The sequence below is a fragment of the Xiphophorus couchianus genome, chromosome 20, assembly GCF_001444195.1.
Source record: "Xiphophorus couchianus chromosome 20, X_couchianus-1.0, whole genome shotgun sequence".
Lineage (NCBI taxonomy): Eukaryota > Metazoa > Chordata > Actinopteri > Cyprinodontiformes > Poeciliidae > Xiphophorus > Xiphophorus couchianus.
Window position 1 is genome coordinate 24,143,597 of NC_040247.1, and position 25,724 is coordinate 24,169,320.

The 25,724-nt window shown below is 38.3% G+C and overlaps 2 protein-coding genes across 3 annotated transcripts; both read right to left on the reverse strand.

Moving 5' to 3' along the window:
- Window positions 1-634: 634 nt before the first annotated feature.
- Window positions 635-14,727, reverse strand: trpc4apa (transient receptor potential cation channel, subfamily C, member 4 associated protein a). 2 transcript variants are annotated; one of them, XM_028003286.1, is made up of 18 exons: window positions 14,573-14,727; window positions 10,471-10,599; window positions 10,246-10,362; window positions 10,100-10,157; window positions 9,951-10,006; window positions 9,689-9,817; window positions 8,341-8,539; window positions 8,068-8,253; window positions 7,476-7,618; window positions 7,259-7,390; window positions 7,086-7,144; window positions 6,814-6,999; window positions 6,639-6,729; window positions 6,369-6,509; window positions 5,259-5,370; window positions 5,025-5,137; window positions 4,715-4,921; window positions 635-1,847 (listed from the first exon to the last, which is right to left on the reverse strand). In XM_028003286.1, exons 1-18 carry the CDS (start codon window positions 14,696-14,698, stop codon window positions 1,710-1,712), a joined length of 2,322 nt encoding a protein of 773 aa, XP_027859087.1. In that variant the 5' UTR covers window positions 14,699-14,727; the 3' UTR covers window positions 635-1,709. The 2 variants fall into 2 exon arrangements, with proteins under 2 accessions (XP_027859087.1, XP_027859086.1); XM_028003285.1 differs by having other exon boundaries at window positions 8,341-8,542.
- Window positions 14,728-16,704: 1,977 nt separating this feature from the next.
- sla2a (Src like adaptor 2a) lies at window positions 16,705-21,736 on the reverse strand. Its single transcript, XM_028004211.1, has 8 exons — window positions 21,432-21,736; window positions 20,846-20,925; window positions 20,651-20,750; window positions 20,486-20,572; window positions 20,060-20,163; window positions 18,248-18,400; window positions 18,040-18,160; window positions 16,705-17,267 (listed from the first exon to the last, which is right to left on the reverse strand). Exons 2-8 carry the CDS (start codon window positions 20,916-20,918, stop codon window positions 17,144-17,146), a joined length of 762 nt encoding a protein of 253 aa, XP_027860012.1. The 5' UTR covers window positions 20,919-20,925; window positions 21,432-21,736; the 3' UTR covers window positions 16,705-17,143.
- Between the last annotated feature and the right edge of the window lie 3,988 nt (window positions 21,737-25,724).

Here is a 25,724-nt window from a genome sequence, read left to right on the forward strand (position 1 = left end):
GTGTAAAAACCTTTTGACATGTGGGGCCAAAATTGTAGAGTAGAAATTTATTAGTTCATCAAGCAAATTAGCCTCAATGACAAAATGATTTTGCAGATTTGATTTATCAAACGAATGGCGTCCAGTTTTCAAATTCTTTTGGGCTTTATTGAACAAACTTATCCTCTGTCATAAGAACAGAATTTGTGTCACTTTCTATCAAAATGTTTTCTATATTAGGGTTAGTAAATTAGATAAAAGCTAATTTGGGTGCAGCAACGTCAGCTCTTCAGTGAAAGCCTCTGGATGGACTTGGTTCTACTTATTAGAAAAGCTTGGTCGTAAAAATACGGCTACTTTGTGTTGGCACTCAACAATCTCCGATACAAGAAAATGACGTCAGCAGTAGTTTGACCCAGTTTAAAAATAAAAAGAAATTTTACAGGAGAGTTAAAGGGGAGATGGATACTTCAGCAAGGCAGTGAGTAGGAGAGTTTAGCTTTGAAGATAAAATGGATCCCGGTGAAGAACAGCAGAAGGTTTATAGCCGTGTCATGATTGGAAATAGATCTGGACTCCTGTTGTCCAGAACAAACCGACGAAACATAAACTGAGTTTTAAACCAGATAGAGGAGCCTGAAGGAAGAGTCTTCTCTGAATACTAGCACCTGCATAGTTTATTCTCGTTCTAAAGCATCTCTCACAACATTGAAACAATTTGTGTTAGAGAATGGGAACACTTTAATGAACAAATGAGTTAATATATATATATATATATATTAAACAATAAAAACAATTATCCTGTGCAATGTTTTATTCTACAGTTTATCCAGAGTTAAAAGCCATTGATCAAAACAAAAGAAAAAATAAACCTCGAAAAGAAAAAAAAGAGAAAAGAATAAAAATAAAATAATCATGAGTCCCTGGGTGAAGCTACTGAAGCCACAAACAGAATGAGTTTTCTTAAGCAAGAGGAGTCCTTTAAGATATGAGAACCAGGCCATCTTGCTGATTAAATGGGCCAAGTAGAGCCAGAAAGCACCAACCAAAGACAGCCACGTAGCAAAACAGGGCCAGAGAACAGGAAGATGAGAAGTACCCCCCAGCACCTCTGCAAACGCTCAACCATTCGCATTTTGTTCACCTCAGGCGAGGCAGTGGTATGGCATGAAGTCAACAGTTAGTCAAAGTAGTGAGAGAGTGAGGCTGGTGACGACACACCACCGTCCTGCACACGTGGGCTCAATCTGTGCCGAGTTTCAAAATCAAGTCCATGTGAAAAGAAACTGGTTGTTTTGGGGTTGTTTTTTTTTTTTTTTTTTTCTTTTTACATATAATTTGTTCATTCATACTTTCCCATAGAGTTCTGTATAGGCTATATAAAAGGCTCTATCTGAATTTCACATAAAGCAAACAACCAATGCAGGTGTCGTTTTTCCAAAGTCTATTATGGTCTGTTAGACCGCTGGGAGAGGGGGGCCTGTAGCTTTAAGTTCTCCTTTCCAAAAAAACTAAACAAAAAGCATTTTAACTTTGTGAGAAGATGACAGTCAGTCGAACTCCATTATCCGCTCTCAACTGTGATGACGGCCTCCATGCGAAGGTACGGACAGCAGACGGGTGAGTCTTTAGATCCTGAACGCAGTCACAAAAACACCTGGAGGGGTCGGATCAGAGAAGTCTGAGCCACAGGTGGCCACCGCCCCCCAGCGCCTCCGCCCGCCGCAGGGTCAATCTTCCAGCAGGTCCCTGTCCAGATCTATGAAGGGCTCGTCAATGTAACTCACAATGGCACAGCGAGAAGTTCTGTCAGAGCCCAGAAGTACTGACACCGTCTCCTTCCAGTAGCTGAACGGGATGCAGGAGCTCTGAGGGGGAGAAAGCACAGAATATTTACTTCTGTTTGTTCTACAGCCTTAAATAGGGAAAATATTTTGTTCATCTGGAATGGTTAAAACTAAAGTAGCTGCTGCTAAACATCAATCTTATGTTTATGCCAAACAGAGTCACTCTAGAAGGGTTACTGATCATTTTCTGCCACTTGGGGGCAGCAGTAACATAGAAAAGTCCACAAGAGCTTAAGATTATTTTTTGATAATTATTATTATTGTTATTATTATAGAAACATGTATAAAAGTAAATAAACAGCTCCTTTCAATTTTTACATCCAGCTCATCCTGGCAAAATTAGCATTTGGTCACAATCATGTAATTACTTTGACTTTTTCTAAACGTAACATTTTTATCACAGCATCAACACCTGGGTTGACCTGTAAGGGTGTCCAAACTTTTCAAACAGTGGGCCAGATTTAAATTCTGTATTCATTTAGTACAATTCTCATTCACCATCACGTTTCATTTTCTTGTATTCTGTATTTATAACTACAGAATATGAAAAAATAAATAAGTAAAAAACTAAACTAATATTGAAATAAAATGGCAAATTAAATATTGATCATCTAAAGATTATACTGTCCTACTATTCGTGTTACAATTTTTAGATGGAATATTTGGTTGGCACATTAATTACTTAAACCATTTATTTCTTTCAATATCTATTACCAATTTTGGCAGCATCAGGCTCCGTACCTCACTTTAGTACAGAAAATATGAAACAAAAAATCGACATTTCAGGTGTGGCATTCAGTTTGTTCTCACTTACTGCTGCTAGACTCTGATGGACGTTAATATAGTTAGCTCTAAAATCAACGCAACACTTTGTCAACTGTACAATACAGCAGAGGGCTAAAAATACCAACTGTAAATTAATGTGGAAAAAGTTATTTTAAAAAGACCTGGATCTATTCCAAGGTGTTAGCTTAGTCCAATAAAAACATTTTTAATGATCGGTCTGCTCCATTACAACGTACTCATCATGCAATTTGCAGATCAATTTTAAAAAAAAAAGAAAGAGAAAAAAAAAAGATTATCCAGGTTGAATTGCATTTCGAGTGAAATGATCAACAAGTCAGATCAAAACAGAGAGAAAATGGAACCAAAGACTTCAGCAAAACCTGACTTCATCAGACTGCAGGTGTACATGTTGAGTCAGATCTATTTTTAGAGATGTGTAGCTGTACTGAAGAAACTACTGATGGAACTAAATATTTGTCACTGAAGAGAAAAGCGATATTGTAGAGTTCGGGATGTCAGTACAGAGTGACTGAACACTCTATAAATCCACTGACTCTATAAATTCCTAACACATCATGCAGCGTGTTAATTTACTGCAATTTATTTTTGTGTTGAAATAAAAGATATTATTTAAAGCAACTGAGTTTTTAACTATATGAATGGCATTGAAACCTAACTCAAGTAGAACATGTAAATAAAAAAAATCCACACACATTTGGACAAAACATTTATTAGTCTAAACTAGCAGGCTAGTTTAGACCACACAAAGATCTGACTTGTGAATGAGTTCCTGATGTCTTAAATTATTGGCACTAATGTCATGCTCTCTTTTCAACCTAAAGGCCCCATTTTAGTTTTGTTCAAATCCAATTATAAAAAAGAAAATGATTACCACTATTTACACTTGTAAATAGAAAAAGAGCATGTTGTGTTTGTCCATTTAGTCCTAAGTTTAGACTTATGAATTTAGTGTTGCAACCGACATTAAACTTTTTAAAGCAATGTTTTTCAGTATCTGGCTGCTGACAGGCTGCTAAAATCAAACCGAATTGTGTAAAATTGCACTTAAATTTTCCTTTGAGTTTGTGGCTAAAATCTGCTTATGAAGTCACCTAAACTCATTTTTAACAATCAAACCTAAATCTGCTACGTCAGGAAATCAAAAATAATAATTTGTCATAAACCTGACTAATTATGATTCCACCGATGTTCTTCTGGTGTGACACTAGAAGTATTTGCTGTAGTCTGGCCCGTCACAATAACTAATGTTTCTGGACGATTAATTGTCTCAGGAGTTATCGTGATAAACGATAATATTGTTCAGAGACAATTTGCCAGTAAAATGATAATAATGCAAGAATACATTCTGAAAGATCAATAAACTTGAAATTCTGATGAACATTTAACACTGGAAGACATTTTAAATATCCAAAATAAATCAACAAAACAACAGAAACAACTAGTGAAATGAATTATGAACTCCAGAAATAAAATTATCCTTCAAAAAAAAGGTTTAGTTGAGACCAAAACTTCAGACTGAACACTTTTATCATTCATTTTTTAATAGAAAGAAAAAATAAATAAATTATGAAATTGGAAATTAATGAGTTTGTCTTAATTTATCATGCAATTAATTGATTTATTGATTACTGTGCCAGGTTGTATTGTGTTTTGTTTGTGTACTTGTGTTTGTAGACGTGTCACTCTAAGCCAGCCTGCTAGAAAGCAACTTTTCAGACTGACTATTGCACAACTGGTCTGTTTGAGCACTTTTGGCTGATTTATCAAACAGCTGGAAACCACAGGAAGCTCTCAATGAGTAAAAGTACAAGCATCAGGTTGGTTTGCTCAAAATGGAAAACTGAACCAGAGTTTCCGCTGACTCTATAAACTCCTTTTTCTTGCTGTGTTAAGCTTTTGGTTTAGACTGTTGGTAATGAATTTCAGGGCCTAAATTTTAACCAACAAGCCTGCATTTACACTTCGGGATTATTTTTGAATGGTTGACAAATAATACAAAAAAAACCAACCGATCTTGAAGCGACATGGAAAAAGTTCATTTACGCTAACAACTCATAGTTTAACTGCGTTCAGGGACTCACGTTCTCCAGACATGTGCTATCCTTGTCCTTGTTGAGGTAGTGCCGTTGCCAGAAGCGCAGCAGGTTGTGGAAGTTGTTCAGCAGGCACCCGGGGTATTTCTCCATGTGCTCCTTCTCCCGCAGGGCGTTCAGATAGAAGGGCAGCTTCGCCTTTCGTCTGGCCAACATCAAGATCACCAAGCTGGTATTTAAACAGCTCACATTCTCCTGCAGAAAGGAAGAGAGGCGAGGCGGGGGGGTCACATGACTCAGTGTCCAGCAGGTTCGCCTGTTTCTGGACGCACACACCGCAGCAAAAGCAAACCCCCACCTGCGTAAGTGTTTGTACGTTGATGATGTTGATGAGTCGGAAGAGGAAGGACAATCTGTTTTCAACTCTGGCCACGTAGGACAGCAGGCAGCACTCAGAAAGCACCTCCATAACTGAGGACAGAAAAATCACTGATTTTTTTTTTTTTTACTCAAATAAAGCTACTAACTATTTTTATATTACAGAATCATACCAGGGTGGAAAAATGTGGCCTTCCTTAAAGGCTTGTTTTACCTTTGACATCTTCGGTCTGGCTTTCAAAGCGGTCCAGTGAGAGGACGATGCAGCGCACCAGCATGTTGGAGTCCACCAAGGAGCTGTTGATCTGAGTCAGGAAGGCCTGAAACTAAAACAGTTTGAGGTTTAATCAGCTATGACGTCACGTTTACTGATCAATCAAAACGAAGCAGAGGAGTGACACTAAACGTAAAGAGAGAATAAAAGTACTGCGGCTTTACCTGTGACATTTTGTTGGGTAAAAACAGCAAATAGGAAATCATTTCTTAAAACCAAACAAGTACATTTCTGATTCAATTTAAGCACTAAATGCTAAATCAACAGCTACAGTGGCCCTGCAGCAAAGAAAGCCAGAATTATTTAAATTTCTGTACACAAAAAATGGTTTCTATTGCAAATTTTCCTGAATTATATTTATGCCTTGCCAATTCCAAATTTAACTCAAATATTACCTAAATTGTATCAACAACCACAATAAAGAGAAACACTTTATTTTTCTTTTAGTGTTTATTATACAACACAAATTACTGAAAATTATTTCGTTGTTTCTGTAAAGTTATTCAAAATTAGTCTATTTAAAATATTTTTGTAAAAAGACAAAAGAATTCAAATGTGTAGAACTTCATTTATAAAGAGCATTTAGTAAAATAATGATGGTGCAACATTATAATGAGAACTATAATGTTCCGTTCACAGATGCACTAAGCCGTGCCTGGCAGTCCATTTTTTGTGGTTTTTGATAGGACTTGTTGATACTTCAGTGGTAAAAGGTTTTCTTTGCGGCTCCAGTTGATTTGCTAAAGATAAAAAGTCAAAAAGACTCACTCTACTCCTTCATAAACAAAGTGTCATCCTTGAATTTTTTTTCTTTTATGGTAAATGCCACACAAATGTACTAAGGTCTCTCCCTCAACACAGTCGGCCACATCAGAGAGTGAGCTACAGTTTCTCTGTTACTATGGAGACCTGTGTAATGGCTGATTAGTAGAAGAATAGAGAGGTCACACACACAAATCAAAAAATATATCAACCGATGGTGTCGCACTCTTTGTACTCTTTCAGATCATGCGTATGTTCTAACATTTTCATATCGGAGTGTTTTCATACCTTCTCTGGAGTGTTGACATATTTGTTGAACCTTTTAAAAGCATCAATGTTGAACTTCATGAGCTCCCCCAGCAGATCAAAGTAGCTCTGGAGGACGTCTCGAGATGTACAGCCGCTGTCTATAATGCAGAGCAGGATGTGCTGTTGGCAGATCGAAACACAAAACGAGCAGCGACTCGTTAAAATGACCAAAGTTTAAAAAACCTTGTGTTTTTTGTGCTGTTTTTTTTTTTAACAGGAGTGTATTCCTGCGGGACAAACATGTTCTACCTCTAGGAGCCCTCGCTTTAGGAGGAACATTTGGTCTGCATAAGATGTTGCTCCTCTGAGAAAACTTTCCACTGCCCTCGCCTGCCAGAACCTAAACAAACAGGAAAAATCACATGGTTTAGTTCAACGTGCTTTCTGGAATAGAATTACAGTGACAATAATATATAATCTGTACCTAAAGGATGAGTCGGGAGGTTCCCTCTTCATGACGGTGAGGAGACGCGTGAGGAGACCCTTCTTTCCGTCACAAACTAAGCTTCTGTCTGTGTTGACTAGAGCTTCCACCTCTGGGATGTTAGCTTTCATGGAAATGGCACTCAGTTCGTTCAGCTCCTGGTTGTTGAGCAAGAGGTACTTGTTCCTGAAAGACGGACAGCAGATTCTAAAAAACAAGACACCAAAACGCTAAACATCAGCACAAAAGCAGGAGAAGTTCAGGACACGTACTCATGGTGATCGCTGAAACTCTGGAGTAGCCGCAGGAATTGGATTTTAAAGGATATCTCCTGCACAACAACAAGGAACATTCTTTTTTAGGGGTTTTTTTTTTGGACATAAATGTTCACATTCTCTGAAGATTTTCACTTCTCAGTGAAAGCAGAAGGTGAAGAGGTTCATACTGGGCTGCAGTCGCAGTTCTCATTCTGGCCGTGCACCACGTGATTGGACGCGGTGTATTTCCTCCAGATGAGCTTGTCGAACAGGTTGTTGAGCCCCGGGATGAGACGGAAATCGGCCAGCATCTTGTGGACCTACGAAAACGACGAGGAGGAATGAGACGAGGCTCGGACGCGGCGAGGAGCGGGACATGTTTGACTCCGGACGGCGGAGCGGTACCTGGTTCCTCTGTCGGCCCATCAGGAGGACGCAGAGCACGTACAGAACCTCCACCTTGTACATGATCTCGTGGACGGTCTTCATGGACTGGGGCAGCCTGTGTCTCAGAGGGCTGGTGGCCAGAGGACTCTCGTCTGATGACTCTGAAGAGGAAAACAAGTTGAAATTCAGACCATCCGAGACTCTATACACTGTCACTGTCTCTCTGTCACAGTGAAAGGGACACTTTCCACAGAATATAGTGAAAGTGGACATATGTTAAATCTGTTAGGTCTGATTTTCTATAGGCTGGTGCAGTGACATGAAAAGTGATGTCATTATAATCTGGCTAAACCAAGTTCTTGTTTTGTTTTTATTTGGGGATGTGAGGAGGAAATAAAAAGTTTAGAAAATATGAAAATATCAATAAAGCTTAAAAAAATTTTTTGTAACTTTAACAGCAACTTTTTGAAAAAGGTGCCACAAAATTAGAAATAATCACAAGAAAAACATTCTAGAGGGACTGAACTAAAGCTGTAAAACAAAATAGTAGATGGGGTAAAATAATAAGTAAAAAAAATCCAGATTTTCCCAAAAATGTCCAAAATCTCACCTGTGCTGCTCTGCTCAGCCTCCTCGGTGGCCATCTGCATGAGCGCGTCAAGCACCAGTGCGTTGTCCAGCCAGGTGTACCAGTCCTCCAGCTCCTGCAGGAAGTTTGCTCCTGTGGCTTCAGACACTTTTCTAGTGGCTAACTTACAGAGCCGCTCAATGAAGCCCGGGATGTTCAGTAGAGTCACTGTGAAACAAACACAGAGATCAGGAACCAATCAGTTTGTTTTTTTTTCCAGACCAATCTGATATCTGTACATAAAACCCAACCTACCCTGGTTGACCTCAGCGCGAGATGGGCAGGCGTTGCGCTTCTGCTGAGCGTTTTTGGCCAGTAGCGTGTGCTTGTCGTCGTTCCCTATATCTGGTTCTGAGATGGTGACGGACAGGATGCGGCAGAAGTTGGCCAGCTGCTGCTGGTCAAAGCTTTGGACCAGACCTGAGAGGTTGGGGATTCCTTCCAACTGGATCATCTCCTTAAAACAGTGTTGCCGTCAAATTCACACGGAGCGCATTTTACTGGATAACATCCCACATTTACTGACAGAGATCAGGCTGGGGAGATCAACATCTGGAGTTTTTTGCTGATTCATAGTGTTTCATCGTTTTGGTCAACTGAACCAGAGACTCGTTACCAGAAACCATCATGGAGCATGGAGGACATTTTCATTGCTTCAGTAAGGCCAACAATTTAGTGTTTCCACTTTAGATTATTATGCAAGCTGACCAATGATCATTCTGGTTTCCATCTAACAGTGTAAAGACACAACAAAAATTATTCAATAGAACTATTCTCACAATTTCCACTTCTTCAAAAACTAGATTAAAAAACTTTCTATTTTTTTTCCCTCCCAATATAAAACGCAAAAAATATTACAAGATTAATGGTTTATAATAAAGTGTTTTAAACATATTGTTGCAAAATTAATTGATACCCAAGCATGAAAAAACATTTTTACTACGTTTTAATCTTAAAAAATTAATTATGGTCTTAAAAAAATAATATTGCACTTCTTTATAATCTTTTTAGGTATCTACACTGGGGCTTGATTGCATAGTCTCAATTCACAACAGAACTCAGTTTGCTAAATATTTTAATCCTGACATAATACAGAATATAGTAAAGGTTACAATGCCAGTCATTTATAGGTCTAGTCAAATCCCTGAGTTCCAGTTGTTTTCAGGGCTAAGCGGTTGCTGAATACAATCTAAACGATGTTCGTGTGGCTAAACCACATTGTTCCAGAAAAAGTATGTGTTTACATTAGACAGAGTGCAACTAGAAATACAAAGAATGTGTTTAAAGAGTTATTTTAAGCAATGTGGTTGATGACATGTTTCTCTGCTTGGTGAGAAGAAAATGATTTTATCAATCTCTGTAATAAGAATTTAACAAAAATCCTGCATTTTAACTTGTTGCCAAATAAGGCAGGTTTATAAAAGCAAAAATATAAGCTTACTGGAGAAAATAAAAAATGTAAAGCCTGTCATTTTCCTTTTATGATCACTACATATAACGTATTTTAACATAAGAAGAAAACAAATAATCAATCCCTGAGCCTTGGTGCTTCCAGAGTCCCACAAACCAACATCTGCAGGTTCAACATGAGAGCACTGCTCACCTTTTTCACTCCAAGAATGTCTTCAATGAGCGTCGCCGTCTGCAGAAACGTCTTCTTGTTTGTCATCAGAGTGAAGAGAAACAGAACAAAGTCGTCCCTGGCTGCCAGGCTCTTTGTCACTCCCTCCGTCTGCAGTCAGAAACGAAACAACTTCACTACAAATGACTTGTCAGAAACAAAACATTCTTTGAAATAAATGGCATGAAAGCTTGAAGCACCTCTGCTTTTATCTTACATTAAAAAAATGTAATTGAACACTTACACATATACAACAGTTGTAGAGAACACTAAGGCAGTCTTTGACAAGCTCATCATTCACTGTAAAAATAAAGGAACAGATGTTAGCAGAAATTGAATTGATAAAAGAGAAAAAAATTAGAAAGATGCCATTTTGATGTTATTCTTACTCACTTTTGGGTTTCTTCTTCTGCATAGTTAGTGTGGGTCTCATTAAGATTTCCACAAGCAGCTGCCAAAGAAACAGAAGAAAATTACAGCTTTCATTCAAAAAAAGTAAATAAATAAAAGAAAGAAATTGAAGAAATTCTCAAACTTACATCAACTCCACCAAACAGATCAAAGGTGTAGGTGTTGGGGAAGGTGGATTCCTGAGCGGTCTTCCTGTCTTCTGTGACGAAAGACATGGCCTCCACCGAGAGCTGTGATGATAAGCTCTAGAAAAGGAGGGAAAAAAAGAAAGTGCTAATTAGCATAAAATCTCTAAGCACCAGGTTGGAATCACTGAAAAGGCTGTAACTCCACCATGACAGTGAGCTGCATACCTTGAGATAGCCGTGAGCGTGGGAGAGGTCGCTGTTGGGGTGGCTGCTCTCGTGGAGCTTCTGGAGCAGGTCAGGGATGCCATGCCACTTAGCAGGTTTATCTCTCTCCTGAAGCAAGCCTCCAGGGAGCTGCAACGTACCAGAGAGACTGGTCAATAAGACACATGCAGACCCACACAGACAAAACATTTCAAAACAAATGACATGCTGCAAGTTAAACTACTTTCAGTCATGCTATTCAAACTGTGTATAAAGTATGTAAGCACAAAGAATAAAGACTTTAGCTGCAGCAGAGAAAATGAAGGGAAAAAACTAAATCCTCGAAAATGTAAAAGTATCTGACACAGTTTGATGTTTGTCTGCCATGTGGTAGCAAGTGTGTGTTGCATTTAATGAGGTTTCCAGCAGAAAATTGGCTGCTTGTTTCAGAATGCATCACTTTGAACTTGGGGATTTATTGTTGACATGGTACATTTTGGTTATTGATGATAAATTAAAAAAATTTAAAAAAACAAGACTTACAATATGATCTGAAATGTTATTTTTGCTTTTTTCCTCCACTGTTTAGTATTTTTTTAGTTAACTGTATATCATATTCACATTTATTGATATTTATTGAAGTTCATGTGGAACAAAAAGTAATATAATATAGTAATACTAAACATTGTGATGAAATTCTAAGTTCGTATCGCTCACCCCGACATTGAACGTCAATAAAAGACAATTAATCAGATTAATCGTCTTTGAATCACTTAATAAAATAATCGCCAACTGGTTCAATTAGCTGGAAAATACAGCTTCAATAAAAGGCCATTTGCTGAAAGAACAGCACAATCAGTCCAGTAATTATTCAAAAATGCACAATAAATTTATACTTTTGCACTCAAGACAAAAAAAACAAACAAAAAAGAAACACTGGTCTACAAATTTACTTTATCCAGGACAAAAAAAGCTTTTACTAAGAACCTGTTTCTACCCAATTATTGATCTGTTAATCCAAAAAAATAGTAAATTGATTGATGTTAAGTTGAGCAGAAAGGGCTGAGCTTCTCACATTTTGATGTTTGTATCTTTTTTTAGCTGCAGTTGTATCCTTTGATACATACGATCGGTCCATATTAGGCAATTAAATATTTTGTCAAAAAGTTTCTCATTTTAAAAAAGGAATTCATCATTTATTTATTTGCATCTTTTAATCTAGATAATATTGTTTGAAAATGGTTCAAGTGGTTAAATGAAGTATTTGTGGAACATACAAAAGTTTTTATCCGATTAATCGTCAGAATAATTGATAGAGCAAACGATGACTAATCGTTAGTTGCAGCCCTAGTGGACGGCAAAGTGCAAGAGAGAAAACCAGAGCTCAGTTATATTTGGCAGAGGAAGCAGTCATGTGACGTTTAATGTTAAAATCTCTTCAAATGACTTTGACGTTTAGAGGATGACTGCAAAAACCTGATTTAGACTGTGGAAAGTTGTAAAGACTTAGTCAGGAAATAATCACATTTTACTCTCTTACTTATTTGAAGGGACCAGACACTGAAAACAAATCTTCTAGGTTCAAGAACTGGATATCTTTGTAAGCAGTTGTGAGTAAGCCCCAGGTTTTTCTGTTACCGTTTTAATCTGGAATCTGCATCCGTTTACCTGCTGACTTTTACAAACTTTAGACACACTGAGGTCAGGACCAGAGTGAACAGTCGGGAGCAGCGGCTCGCTTGTGCGTAAATGCACAGAGGAGGTGAAGGTTTTCTAAATTAAACCACATTTTTCCACTCAGTGATCAGTGGGAATTTAATCAAGCTCACAAAGGAGCAACACCAAAATCTGGAAACAAACTCGCTGCTTCAAATATTGAAAGCTCTTCATGCTGGAGATAATTTTTTGAACAGCAGGACTTTTCTTCAGCCATAGTGTTAAAGGCCAAATCAGTATTCTGTCTCCATGTGGCCACTTGTCCTTATTGTGCACGTTTACCAACTCAGTTAAATACTGCATGTCAACTTTGTTTTCACCTGTTCACAGCAACAATAAAAATTGAAACTACCCTCTACAAATCCATCTGTGGACAAACCCAACGTATAAACAGTCATGTGCTGATATGATGTAAACAGCATTGAAATGCGTACCATCAAAACCACAATCATCATCATATATTTTTATGACGAATTACAAAAAAGCAACTAAAAATGCTTTAATGCACAAATGTACACAACATATTTTATTCAGAAAGATAAATTCCTTCAATTAAACACCAAATAAAGCATTTTATTGTTTACATTACTGACACAAAAAGTAAAGGGAACCTTTACCAGTGTGTTCAAAATGTGACTCTTTCAGTTCAATAGAGAATTAAGAATTTTGATTTATTGTTTTATTGAAATAGTAGCTATTCAATATTTACAGTATTCCAGTCTAAAATATTAGTCTCTCCCCTTTGTTTTTCCTCCCCACTTTTTTTCATTAGTATGAGATTGCAATTAATTTGTAATTATTGTGAAAGGGGCAGGTTTTTATAAGGTTTTTCTTCTTCCTGCTCCTTTTCACTCATGTAGATGTAGTGTTACAAGACAATGTTTTTGGACATTGGTGATGGAATGTGTTTTGTTGAGTGAATAAACCGATTGACTTATCGATTAGTATTTGACATTTAGGATGTCGTATAGTTCAAATTTTATATCTAAAGTGCAACTAACCCCCAAATAAAATGTTTATTGCTGATAAACCGAATATATTATTTAGAGTTCTAGCTTTATTTTTTTTTTAAATTTTAATTTTTGTGTAAATTTGTTTAGTTCTGCTATATTCTACGTCTATATAACAACATGCTTTTGTACCAACTCTCCCTGCCGACTGCTTCCAGAGTAATGCAGACTTTTCCTGACTGGAAAATCGTGGGTAAAACTAAATTACCTGATCCTACCTGTTTTCGTTCCCTAATACAGCCAAAGCTGTTCATTACAACACCCTCCACCATGACGTAGCTTTGCAGTTTTGGCTGCTTCATGCTTATGTTTTTTAGAATATGAAATTATTAAAACCATCTCTGAAATCTTGCAAAGATTCATGTTTAACATATTTAGAATAGATATTTCATAGTTTTACCATTTCAGAAATTACTGTAGATTTAACAAATTGTGTCAAAGTAGTCCATAATGAAATTTTTAAGAGATGATGCAAATATCTCACGGGATACTTTTAAAATGTATTACTATATTCAGTAGAAACCTTTTTGTAATTCTAATACAAATATATATATATATATATATATATATATATATATATATATATTTAGATTTGTCGCGTCAAATTAGCTCCCAATTCAATTCTGACAGTTGAGAGGCTAACGCAGTTACCAGGACAATCGAAACCGTTCGTGCTAACCAACTCAACACATGAGCTCTTCATGTGTTGAAGAATACATTTTTACAATAATACATTTTTGTCAACTTGTGAAAACCAAAATAAGCGTGTCAGCCTGCCCAGGCAGCTGCTCTGCCCTATCCATTTATGGAAACGGTAGTTATTGTGGTTTCTGCGTGGTTACGTAATCACCTGAGCTGTTGTACTGCCTTAGCTAACCAGCTGTCGTTAGCCCGTTGGCTAACATTAGCAGCTACAACTACCGTCAGTAACGAATTGAAAATCATATATTAAATAAAGCGGAGCTTCTTTTTTTTTTTTTTTTTTTTTTAGCAACAATTGGATCTTGCAGTACAAAACAAGGATTAATCTAAACAGCTTGACTTATTAGATGATATCGCATTACCGTAGCCCTAGATGCTAAGCTAACGTGGAGCTAACAACAAAAGATGCATTTCATGCGGAGCTTTTCCATTTGCACTGGTATGAATATTTGCTCAATTACAAGCGATAAAATTCCATCCCATTGCAAGTCATATATATTATTTTTACATCTAAATTTACTCTGAAACGTTCTGCCTAATTGGCAAAATACACTCGGACAGGAACGGGAACCTCCCCAACTAACTCTCCGGGATAACGTCTTCATTTTCAGGCTTGACTCCAAGCGCAAGTCCCCGGTCTCACTCGTCTAACTTTCGAATGCGTTCACAATCGATACAGGCGTCGTTTCTCTTACCTGTGTTCCTCGGTTGAAACCTTTCCCGGTTATTTTACTAGACGTTAACTTTGTGACTATATTACTGTTACAATTTCTTCGTTTTCTTCCACTACTAGAGAACTCAGACCCCAGAAGCGTCGCCATTATTTCTTCTTCCTGAACCCAACTGTTTGGGCAGGAAGTGGAAAGCTTCAATAAAATTGAAAAATGAGGAGTGGCGCGCCATCTGGTGGTAGCGAAACTGACACTGCACGTTTAGTCTCACATCAGTGTATTTTCGTCACAGTATTTGCTTTGTTCAGTAAAGTGCCGATTCAATTAAATTATTAAATACTTTATTGATCCCAAAGCAAACTTAAATATAAATAAAAAATTACAATTAAATCATATCAGTGGCCCCACAAATTTTTCAGCTTTTAAACCTCGAAATAAGTAATAAAAAATAGAATAACAAAGGTTAAAAAATACTCAAAAATTTGTCTTTAAACAATTTGGGAAAGCCCAGATGATGTGATGCTTCATAAGTTTATGATGGGTTAATTCACCACATTTGAATATGGTGACACTGTGGATATATTTTGAAGAATCTCATAAGCAAGATGGGAAACACTCAAATTAAACAGATCATAGGTGTACATTTTAGCAACAATGACCAAGATTAGCTTTGGAGGAAAAAGAGCCAAGCTTGCAAGCCTGAGAATATAATTCATGCTGTGTGGGTGTTTTGCTGCATGAGAAACTACTGGTAAGAGAAGAAACAATACATATAAAACCAACATTTGCCACACAGTTGGCGCTTGGGAACAAATGGATCTTCTAGAAGACAAGGTCTATCGGAAAGTCACCACATTAAAAACAAAGAGGCTGAAAAGCAACAAAGTCAATGTTTTGGTGAGGTCATCACAAAATCCTGTTCTCAGTACCATAAAAACATGCAGGCAGAGCTGAACAAGCTTATTGTTTCACCAATTATGTCAGGAAGAATGGGGAAAAATTTGAACAAACTGTTGTGAAAAGCTTGAAATAGGCTACTTCATCCAAGCCACCAAATATTAAGGAAATGTTTACAAGTTCTGAATTTTAAAAAGTAGCAATAATATTATTCTATAACTGCTCTACTATTAGTAATAGAAAGCCAAAACAAACGATCTGTTTGTTGTGATTAAATTAATGTGACTGTAATGAAAAAGATTGACTGCATAATTAAACGTTTTTGTAATTCATCCTTTTAGCATTGTGTATGTTAAAAATAAGAATCTGTCAAAAGTAATCTGATTATTTAAAAAATTTTAATATACTTTGAAGATACAGACCTATTTTATTAAATCCACAGTTGTGAGTTGTGTAGTGAAATAAAATATTGGAACTCAAACATTAAATCTGGTGTTCAGTGTCAGGGCCTAAACTTTTTAATTTATCCAGTAATATTTGTGAAGATGGATTTTATTTACCAATGAGAGACAAAGTGAATTTTTTTCATTGCTCATGCATCCATTCTTCTACGTTGTTGTCTTCGTTTCTCTCCTTTTTTTTTTTACAGACTTCACTGATGTTTTACGGCCTATGATTTTTTTTTTAGTGCTGGACTTTTGTGTACTTTTACTTTCAAATTTGCTTGAATTTGAATTGGTGAAGCAAATATCAATGCATATGATGTAATATAATGAGCAAAATAACATTGAACAGGGAAATTATCATTTTTGTTCTTAACTTCTAGAAGCAGTGGCGAAGCTAGAAAATGTTCATGGGGGTGACGGGCTGGGACCGTTACTCACTCAGGGAGGCCAACAACTGATTGGCGCCAGAGCCGCAACGGAGCACAACATCTATATTTTCAAAATAATTCACTAAAGACAGAAAATATTTTCTTGAAGGTCTTACTATCTTAATAAACATAGGAGTTTATTGGTTTCATCACTGCTGCCACCACCTGTTTTGGAGGGGAAATGCTTGTTGCTCTGCTCATGAGCGACTTACCTGAATTAACCAATCACTTCACAGGAATGGCAGCAGAGGTGACCAATGGTTGCCATGGCCACACCCTGGCTCCGCCCCTCTGAGGACTCATATTTATTGACTTGTCAGTCCCCAACCCCAACTTTTGGAATCCTTAAACTAAATCATATGAAATTTAAAAAAAAGCTCCAAACTCTTGTAAATATGTGGTTTTTATTGGTGTAAATTATTTATTGTTAGCGTATAGATTATATTAGTTTCACATAAGACAACAGCGACGACATTCAAATACAATCACATTGCTGTAACAGACAATATTAAATTAAAATCTTCATAAATTAGGTGAAACATTCATCGCCTCTTCGCAGCTGACATCCTCTGCCTCTGTGCTTCGTCCGCCTGGCACTAAAAATGGCCGACAGTTTGACTCGTCTCTGAGCAGTGTAGTGCCTCTGCCTCGCTTCTGTTCCGGGACTAATCCTCAGAGACGGCGTTTGGGCGAGCAGAGGACCATCTTCAGGGGTTTGCTCAAGCTTGCAGCAGCCCCAGAGCAGTAATTCCCTTCACTCTTTTTGTTGGACTTCATTTTTTTGTTGACTTTTTTCCCCCCAAACTGACCACACAGGCTTCCCTTCACGTGTCCCAGCTGTGATCTTTGCACTCTGTTAACTGGAGGTAGGAGCTGATGGCCTCCCTCAGCCCGTCGCTCACCAAAGAGTTGTCCGACTCGGTTCTCTTCCTCCCGAGGACCACGGACCTTTTTAATGGAACATAACAGGAAAACGGTTTAGGGGTTTGAATCGCTTCGGTTTTGCTTGACGAGAAAAAAAAAAAAATGCCGCAGAACAATTATCACAAATAAAGTAGAACTTCACAGAGTCACACATCTGAACCCAGCGCAGGAAACTTTCTTCAGACCGAACATGGCGGTGAAGCATACAAATAGCAACGAGTCAATACAACCGCAGCCTTATCTACCCCGTTGATCATGTTTTCAAACTCCTCTGCATCGGTTCCCGTAGCTCTAAATCATGCAGTACTGTCGGACTGAACCAGGGTTGTAATAGTTCTGTTTCTCATTATAGTTTCGTTTTATGTCGTTGCGATATTTTGCTTGTCTAATTTAATTAGATTTAATGTGTTTGCGAGTCTTTATTGGTTATTATTAGTTAAATGTTGCCTAGTTTTAGTTTAGTTTTTATTAGTCATGGTTTAAAAAATAATGGATTCAATTATTGCTGAGCAACCGTCTGAATTTGCCACCAGCTGATGTAAACTGTGTGTGTGTGTGTGTCTGTGGGTTGGGGGGGGTAATCAATTTCTCACCAGTTCGAAAGGCTAAGAAATAGATTCATAAACACAAAAACGAAGAATATTATACTTATAATTTCAGTATGTTTTAGTTTTATAAATGCACAACATGGGTCCAGTTTCAGTTTTCGTTACTTTGTTGGTTTTAATGACCTTGGACTGAACCAATGCACTCTGAGGCAATGCCAGCAAAAACAGCCATCAGTTGATCCTCTCACCTGCTAATTTCCCTCCAGTTGATGGTCGGCCTTCTGACGGTGGTGGGAACCGGTCTGGGCTCATCCAACCCTTGGATGAAGCAAGGGACCGTCAGTCGACAGCACAGCCCGTCTGGAAGTTCTGTGGAAGGAAGAATCGCGCCGATGTCAGTCAGGTACATTTTGCTGCGATGACGTGAGAAAACAGGGCGAGGACCTCAGCACAAACCTGAATAGTGTTCCACCAGGTAATGGAGGGAGGGGAATGTGAGACCTGGAGAAATGTAGACCCAGGAGTTTTCCAGCTGGGAGATGCGGTAGTGCTTCACGGGGTTCAGGTCTGAGGAGCCGGTCCTCCGCAGGACGGAGAGAGAATAGCTGTCTAAATGCAGAAAACACACACAGACGCAGCTGTTAAAATACACAGGTTTGGACTTTTGTACTGTTTTCCCTGGAGTTGAAATCCCTTTGTTGCACTTTTTAAATAAACTATCAAACACATAGATGAGTTGAGTGATAGAAAAAAATTGATGAATATTTAGATTCTGCCCCCAGAAGAGATTGTTACAATACCAGCAGGGCTGGTCAAAAGTTGAATGGAGCCCTGGGCAGAACTTTGGTTTTTGGCCCACTTCCTGTTTATTCACCAGCCACCATTGCACCAATAATATCTATTTTATATTGTCCACGCTCGATTGTTTCACATTCTGCTTTCATCACATCGTTACTACTTAGAAATCGCTCCGATTCTTTTCTTAAATAGGGATCTGTTAAAAAGTAATTCTCTTAATTGAAGAACGCAAGTTTCTAATCAGCGCGGGACTGACAGCAAACATTTCATAAAGGTTGATCAGAGTGTTATTTCCTTAACCAATAAATAGGTGTCATATTTAAATTGTGGTTTTGTAACACGCACAATTTTCAGCCTGAGTTATAAAATTTCTTGTGCTTTTTGGGCCTCAAGGCCATCAAGGAACCCTAAGTGCTTCTTTTTCTAGGATCATCTGGATCCCAGGAAAAGAATATGCAATATACTGTAGAAAATGTAAAGATACTGATTCTAAAAAGAAGAAGAAAAAAAAGTTTGTTGTATTCAGTCCCCAAGTTGCTAATCTGGCTGCATTAGCGCTACTCCTATATGAGCTAAGCTGTTTATGTTTTCTCTGTCTTCAACAAAAAAAGCAAGTATTTCAGTTCCCTCATGTATATGTCTGCATTTTATAAACTGCTGAGTTATTTCTTCAAGCAGAATGCTGGATTTATGTTGCTGGGACAGAAGTTGTGTAGTTTCAACTAGACGTTGTGAGTCAGTTAGTCGGGACAGAGAAAAACCAGAAAGAGCCGCCATTTTGAACTATTCAACAACCTGATGAGTCTACACTGAAACTCTCCCACAGGATGAAATGAGAAATGAACAGATAGTAAAATGATGCGATAAATTATGTTAATGTCAGTGGGTAGCTTACATTCACCAGTTTAACTAAAGCTAACATTAATTAGCCTTTCAGCTTCTAAGCGGTTAGCGCAAGCTAGTGCTAGCTGTGTTCAATATTCACACTTTCACCAAAGAATTAGTCATCAAGTTAATGTAGCTAGCTAAAAGGCTAAAGTAGTTTCTACTTTCAAGTTTTCTCACAAACGTGGTTCAACATAAGGATCCAAGAATTTTAAACATTTCCATTCTGAGAGTTCATTTTAGGATCTAAATTCAACTTTCTCGATAAGTAAACACAAATTTAAACTAAAACAAATCCTACACAGTATTCCATTTGCATAAAGGCCACTCTATGGCAGGCTGAACATTATTTAATGTAACTCATATTCAGTGTACTGGGTCAACCCTGCATGTTAACCCAACTCAGGTCTGAATCTATTTGTCTCAGTGTCCGACTAGCAAAATAACCGTAACAGAGCTGTTTATGGCCTCAAACTCTTTAAAGTTGTACTTTCCAATTAAATACATCGCAGCAGAGGCTATTACATTGAATTAAATGTGTTTGTTATACAGTTTACTATTTAAAAAAAAAAAAAAAGCTCTAACCTCTGTTTGTCTCTGATTCGCGGATCAAAAAGGCTCCAGTCTGGTTGCTGGGATGTTTAAGGAGTTCCTCTGCTTTATACCTGCTGATCCCCGTGTACAGCCACCTGCCGCAAAAAAAAAAAAAAAAAAGTATTACCCACATATTCAACAAGATGAGACTACATTACAACATTTGGTTAATGCTTTCAGGTCTGGAAAATCCACTGGAACACTATGACAGAAGATTGACCCCCCCAGGAGGAGGAGGAGTGAAACTGTTGGAGGCTGTTTGTGTCACCAGAGAGAGCAGACATCTTGTTCCAAACGTCTGTCTCCACCGAGGCGCAGTTCACCTACACAGAACCTCCTCTCACGGAACTCCCCTCTTCTCTTCACGTTCCCTCTGCTTTCTCACACGTACGGCTATTAAGTCTTAACGTCACTCACTTGTCTGTCACCATCGCCGTGTAGTTGGTGGGAACGTAGCTCTCGCGCCCGGTGGTCGTGGACCTCACCATCACGAAATCGCCGTCACTGTGACGTGAGAGAACAGACGTCTGTCACTAATCTGCCGTCAAGCTCAGATCGGAGGATGTTTGGAGTTACACTTACTCTGACACTATGGTCAGCCTTTCCCCCATGTGCATGGTCAGTTCTGTGCGCTCAAACGCTGGGTAGTCGTACAAAGAGACGATCACACTTTCCTGTTGTCCTGCAAGAGACGAGATACGTCGATGTTTTCCTTCATTTATTTAATTTATTTACTTTTTTTTTTGTCCTCCTGCATGTTTCGGGAGTGGAGCTTACTTGGCGTCGCAGATCCAGGCTGATTTCCGAGGACTGTCTGGTTGCACTGACATCTGGTGTAGCAGGTGCCCATCCTCTAACTGGTTGGGAATTTGTGAGAACAAGTAGAAGAAGAAGTAGAAGTAGAAGAAGATCAAATAGAAGTAGAAGAACAAAGAGAGGAAGAGGTAGAAGTAGAAGAAGAAGTGGAGAACTTAGTGAGACATTCTGGGAAACATGGAGATTTCATTTTCCTCATCCTACTCATTATTGCTATGACTGTGCAGCAAATCGTGGCCACCTATAGGGACTCTACGTTTATTGTAAGCAGGCAACAAACGCGAGGTGACACAGGAAGGCGCCCGACCACAACAAGAAGCCCAGTGGATATCCTGTGTTAAATTTCCATGCAGCATGTAAGCGAGGGAGCGAGCGAGGCTTTGATGCAACTCGAAGGCTAGAAAAGAGGAAGATTTTCCTCTTATGACACGAACTGCAAAATGCACTGAAGACAACGCATTTACTGTTCATCTATTTATCATGAGAGAATTCAATAATACATGCAATCTAAAAAAAAGGTAAAAGTCTCCAGTTAAATAGAACTTACCCAGTTTGTTTCTTGCTCCAGTAATTTATCAAGAGGACGCAGTGATATCCAAAGACGATGCTTGCAGATAAATCCTTATCTTCTGTAAGAAAATCCTTTCAATGCGAGTGACGCTGAGCTCTGCCTCTTCTTCTACTGCTGATGTGCGCTCTTGGAGGCAGCTGTGTTTTTGCAGCTGTTTCTAACGTGGGCTGACTGAAGAGAGAGGAGGTCTCCCGCCTCGCCTTTATGTACGGCTCCAGCTCCAGCTTCCTGTGACGTGCGACGCTCGAACATCTGACTCAGAGCGCCCTGCAGCGATGCTCTCTATCCAGTGCAGATCTCTGAAACACACCGCATGTCTATGGAATGAGCCGCCCCGCCTGCGCAAGTGGCGTTTGCACTCGCAGTGCTATTGTGGTTTGATCTGGTGACATAATTTCAATGAGAAAAAGAAAAAAAATTCATTAGCAGTCGTTGGAATCCAAATGTGGCGGCCAGATTACATGATTCTCCGTCGGCCCACTGAAACCCAGCTGCTGATTAAATGGGAACGTTCTGATTAAAGAGCCAGAACCCTGCAGAATCACGTCGGGCTGCCAGCCTACGACTCCATGAAGTGATCATTTCTCATCAGTCTAAAGTTCACCATAATCCTGAGGTTATAGAAGCTTTAACTCTGAAATTCATATCGTATAGTGGAATGGTAAAGAATATTAAAACTTATTTGTAAAAAATATAGTAAAGTAAAAAAAAGCAAAAAAATATATATATTTATATATGAAAAAATGTTTTAAAAATATATATATTTATATATAAAACTTTTTTCATATATATATGAAAAATATATATTTTTCATATATGTTTATATGGAAAATATAGAAAATGTATGTATTTATATATACTTATATATATATATATATATATATAAATATAGTAATACTTTATATATAATATACTATTATATATATATTATATATATATATAATTTTAGATTTTTTTTAATTGATTTTTTCATAAATGTATCTAAAAAAAGAAGAAACTATTCTGAGATTGGATCGTCTAAAATATTTCCAGTAAGACTATTTGTGAAATAGAAAAGTAAAGAGGTGTAAAAATTTACCCTAACCTCTCTCCTGTAAAATGATAGATTTTTTTTTGACATCTCTCAGTGATCCAGTTATCTGCTAGGGGAAATTATATTGAAATATTGACGCAACATATAACAACTTTTGTAAGAAATCTAAAGCATTGGCACAATAATGAATAAAAGCTTTTTGAAAGGTCCTGGAGGCTTTTATTTAGCACTAATGAGACAGGAAGTGGGAAGGTTTTATAGTAAGGGACCTAAATCTCACCCTGGATGGTTATGTGGAGGGATGATGGTTTCTGTATTTGGGCTGCTCTGATGCCACACCATGCGTTGCTTGTAAAGCGAGGCGGCCTACAAACCTGACTCCATTACACCTGTTCTCCATATTACTACATATTAAACAAAGATGCAGGCCAAGTGGAAAGGTCACTGAAAAATTAAGAAGAAATTCAATGTGGCTGTGTTGTTTCTACTTGTGCATTATAAAGGCGAGGAAAAATATTACGATAACATTTTTGGTTGTGCCGGAAAAGGCATCTTCACTGGTACTGGGGGCGTGATAAAATCTTGAGGTTCTTAATCAGTTGCTCGGAGTTTTTTAAGAACCAAAACGACAGCAGTGAACGGAAGAAATAGAAGAACAGATCAGACTGGAGTTAATCACCAGAACAGCCTGTTAGCACAGATGGAAAGTTGGGTCATCACCATTAAAAATCTTCCATAACAACAGAGCAACATTCATGGAACAGGTCAGATTTTCTAATAGCGGAGCTTAGAAAATCTGACATCATCAGATTCAAGTGTGATGCAGCAGAAGCAGTATTGTTGTGGCCAGCTCCGCAAACCGTTTTACGAAGGTTTCACCAGTACATTTTTCACTTTTTAAAAACCATTTGTAAAACCATTCTTAGTCAAATTTAACACAAGAGATGAGCAAATGTAATGGGACGAAACTGAACTGAGACATTTCTGGGGTATTTTTGTAGCTCATGACAGCAGCTTTGTGCTTCTCACATAGCAAGTGGCTAAACAGCCGTATGCTAGCTGCTAACGGTCGGTTTGTTTGCTTGCTAACCACATAGCAAGTGGCTAAACAGCCGTATGCTAGCTGCTAACGGTCGGTTTGTTTGCTTGCTAACCACATAGCAAGTGGCTAAACAGCCGTATGCTAGCTGCCAACGGTCGGTTTGTTTGCTTGCTAACCACATAGCAAGTGGCTAAACAGCCGTATGCTAGCTGCCAACGGTCGGTTTGTTTGCTTGCTAACCACATAGCAAGTGGCTAAACAGCCGTATGCTAGCTGCCAACGGTCGGTTTGTTTGCTTGCTAACCACATAGCAAGTGGCTAAACAGCCGTATGCTAGCTGCCAACGGTCGGTTTGTTTGCTTGCTAACCACATAGCAAGTGGCTAAACAGCCGTATGCTAGCTGCTAACGGTCGGTTTGTTTGCTTGCTAACCACATAGCAAGCCAGTATTAGCAGCTTGTTATCAGTAGCCTTAACCATATAGGCTACATGAATATTAAGTGTTTGTTTGTGGCCTTGACCACCTTGAATCACCGAATAGCTTAAGTTAAGAACGTTTTGCCTGATAGAAAAGTCCTCCGAGGAAAAAAAAAACTACGTAGAATACAAAATTAAATAGTGCTGACACAACAACATTTAAATGATTAGCGCATTTAATGCCAACTTACATTTTTAATCAATTTAATACATATTAAGGTAAGGTAACTTTATTTATATAGCACCTTTCAGCCAAAGACAATTCAAAGTGCTTGTACAAAGAAGTTAAAAACATACAACAGAATAAGAACAAGAATTAAGGCGTGGGATGCGTGTACACCCTGCTAAAAACCAGAACCGAGGGTAAATTCTGATTCCTGACTAATTTTTATTCTGTTTGTAAACTAAAAATATTGATGAATGAGTTAACAGAATGATTTTGCACAAATATTTCTCAAGGGTTGAAAAATGTAATTAAAAAAAGAGGAAACTGGGTTTGATTTGTTAACGGACGTCCCCAAAAAAGATCAATCTTAACAGCGTTACATTGTGACGCAGTGTTTTCTTGCGCTTGCATAACGTTTAAAGAGAAACTAGAACATTCCTATGCACAGATACATTGTTTTTGTTCCACTCTGCACCTCTCAAGTCGTTGTCTTTTGTAAAGCAGCTGATCATTGTTGTTTTTTATCGCTGCGTGCTAAAAATAGACGGCCTCATCTGTGACAGCAGCAGCTATCACTCAGAAAGGAAATAAGAACATGTGCGGTTGGAAACAGTCCCACCACCGTCACCTCGTTTTTCCACCAACACTACAAAGTACTAGAACTTACCGGCTGCCTTTCTCCTGCCAGCTGAATGAAGAAGCTCCTCTTCCACTTTATTGGGAGAAAGATACAAAGTAAAGGCAAACAGAAAAAACACCAGACATGTTCTCGTCTCGCAGCTTTTTATTCAGTAGTAGTAGAAATGAGCTGAATCAGCGGACAATGAGAAGCCGTTCTTGGCCCCTATACGTGACAGGACTGCTACACGTTTCACACCTGAACCTGTTTATTAAGCGTCAGTGAAAAATCCATTCAGCCCGAACACAAACATCAACACGGAGCGTAAAGAATTACAGAAAAAGATGGAGGCGTTGAGTTTGATCACAAGGAGAAATCTAAGCTAAACGGTGATATTTTCTAGGAGAATCTCACTTGTGCTACGTCTGCCTCACTTCATCTGCCGTCAAAATGCGGCTTCTCTGCTGGCTCACAAACGTGTGCCTGTTATGGTTTATGTGATGTAAAATAGTGAGACCTAAATGAATTCTTACAACTTTGTTCCCCTCATCTTTAATGCATCGATTCAACTGAAAAGCAATGAATTGGCGAGATGGAAGGAAGAGGGGGGAAAAAAACAGCTGTTTACTTGATTAAGTGAAGGTTTTCAGTCAAACATGGCTGACACTGGGAACCGTTTCACCAATAATACATTCTTAGTGCATGGAGAACACAAGCTGCTCTTGTTAGTACTTTTGGCCTCTCAGCGATCCTCCTCCACCCGCTTTTGTCACCATGGTATACAAGTGATGCACTTGTATACCATGTGCATCACATGGTATACATGTGATGCCATGTGATGCACACTGCATCAAGATCTTGATGCACTGCAAGATCTTGTATCCTTCTCCTGACTGCTACCTTTAAACAACAAGATTCCTTTAATGCACAGG

Coding starts and splice junctions, on each gene's coding strand:
- trpc4apa (XM_028003285.1), bottom strand. CDS start 14,698: ATGGCGACGCTTCTGGGGTCTGAGTTCTCTAGTAGTGGAAGAAAACGA. Junction 7,391..7,475: donor TGGGCCGACAGAGGAACCAG/GTACCGCTCCGC, acceptor TCGTTTTCGTAG/GTCCACAAGATGCTGGCCGA. Junction 6,510..6,638: donor TAAAGCGAGGGCTCCTAGAG/GTAGAACATGTT, acceptor ATCTGCCAACAG/CACATCCTGCTCTGCATTAT.
- sla2a (XM_028004211.1), bottom strand. CDS start 20,918: ATGGGCACCTGCTACACCAGATGTCAGTGCAACCAGACAGTCCTCGGA. Junction 18,401..20,059: donor CGAATCAGAGACAAACAGAG/GTTAGAGCTTTT, acceptor TTCTGCATTTAG/ACAGCTATTCTCTCTCCGTC. Junction 17,268..18,039: donor AACTGGAGGGAAATTAGCAG/GTGAGAGGATCA, acceptor TCCATTAAAAAG/GTCCGTGGTCCTCGGGAGGA.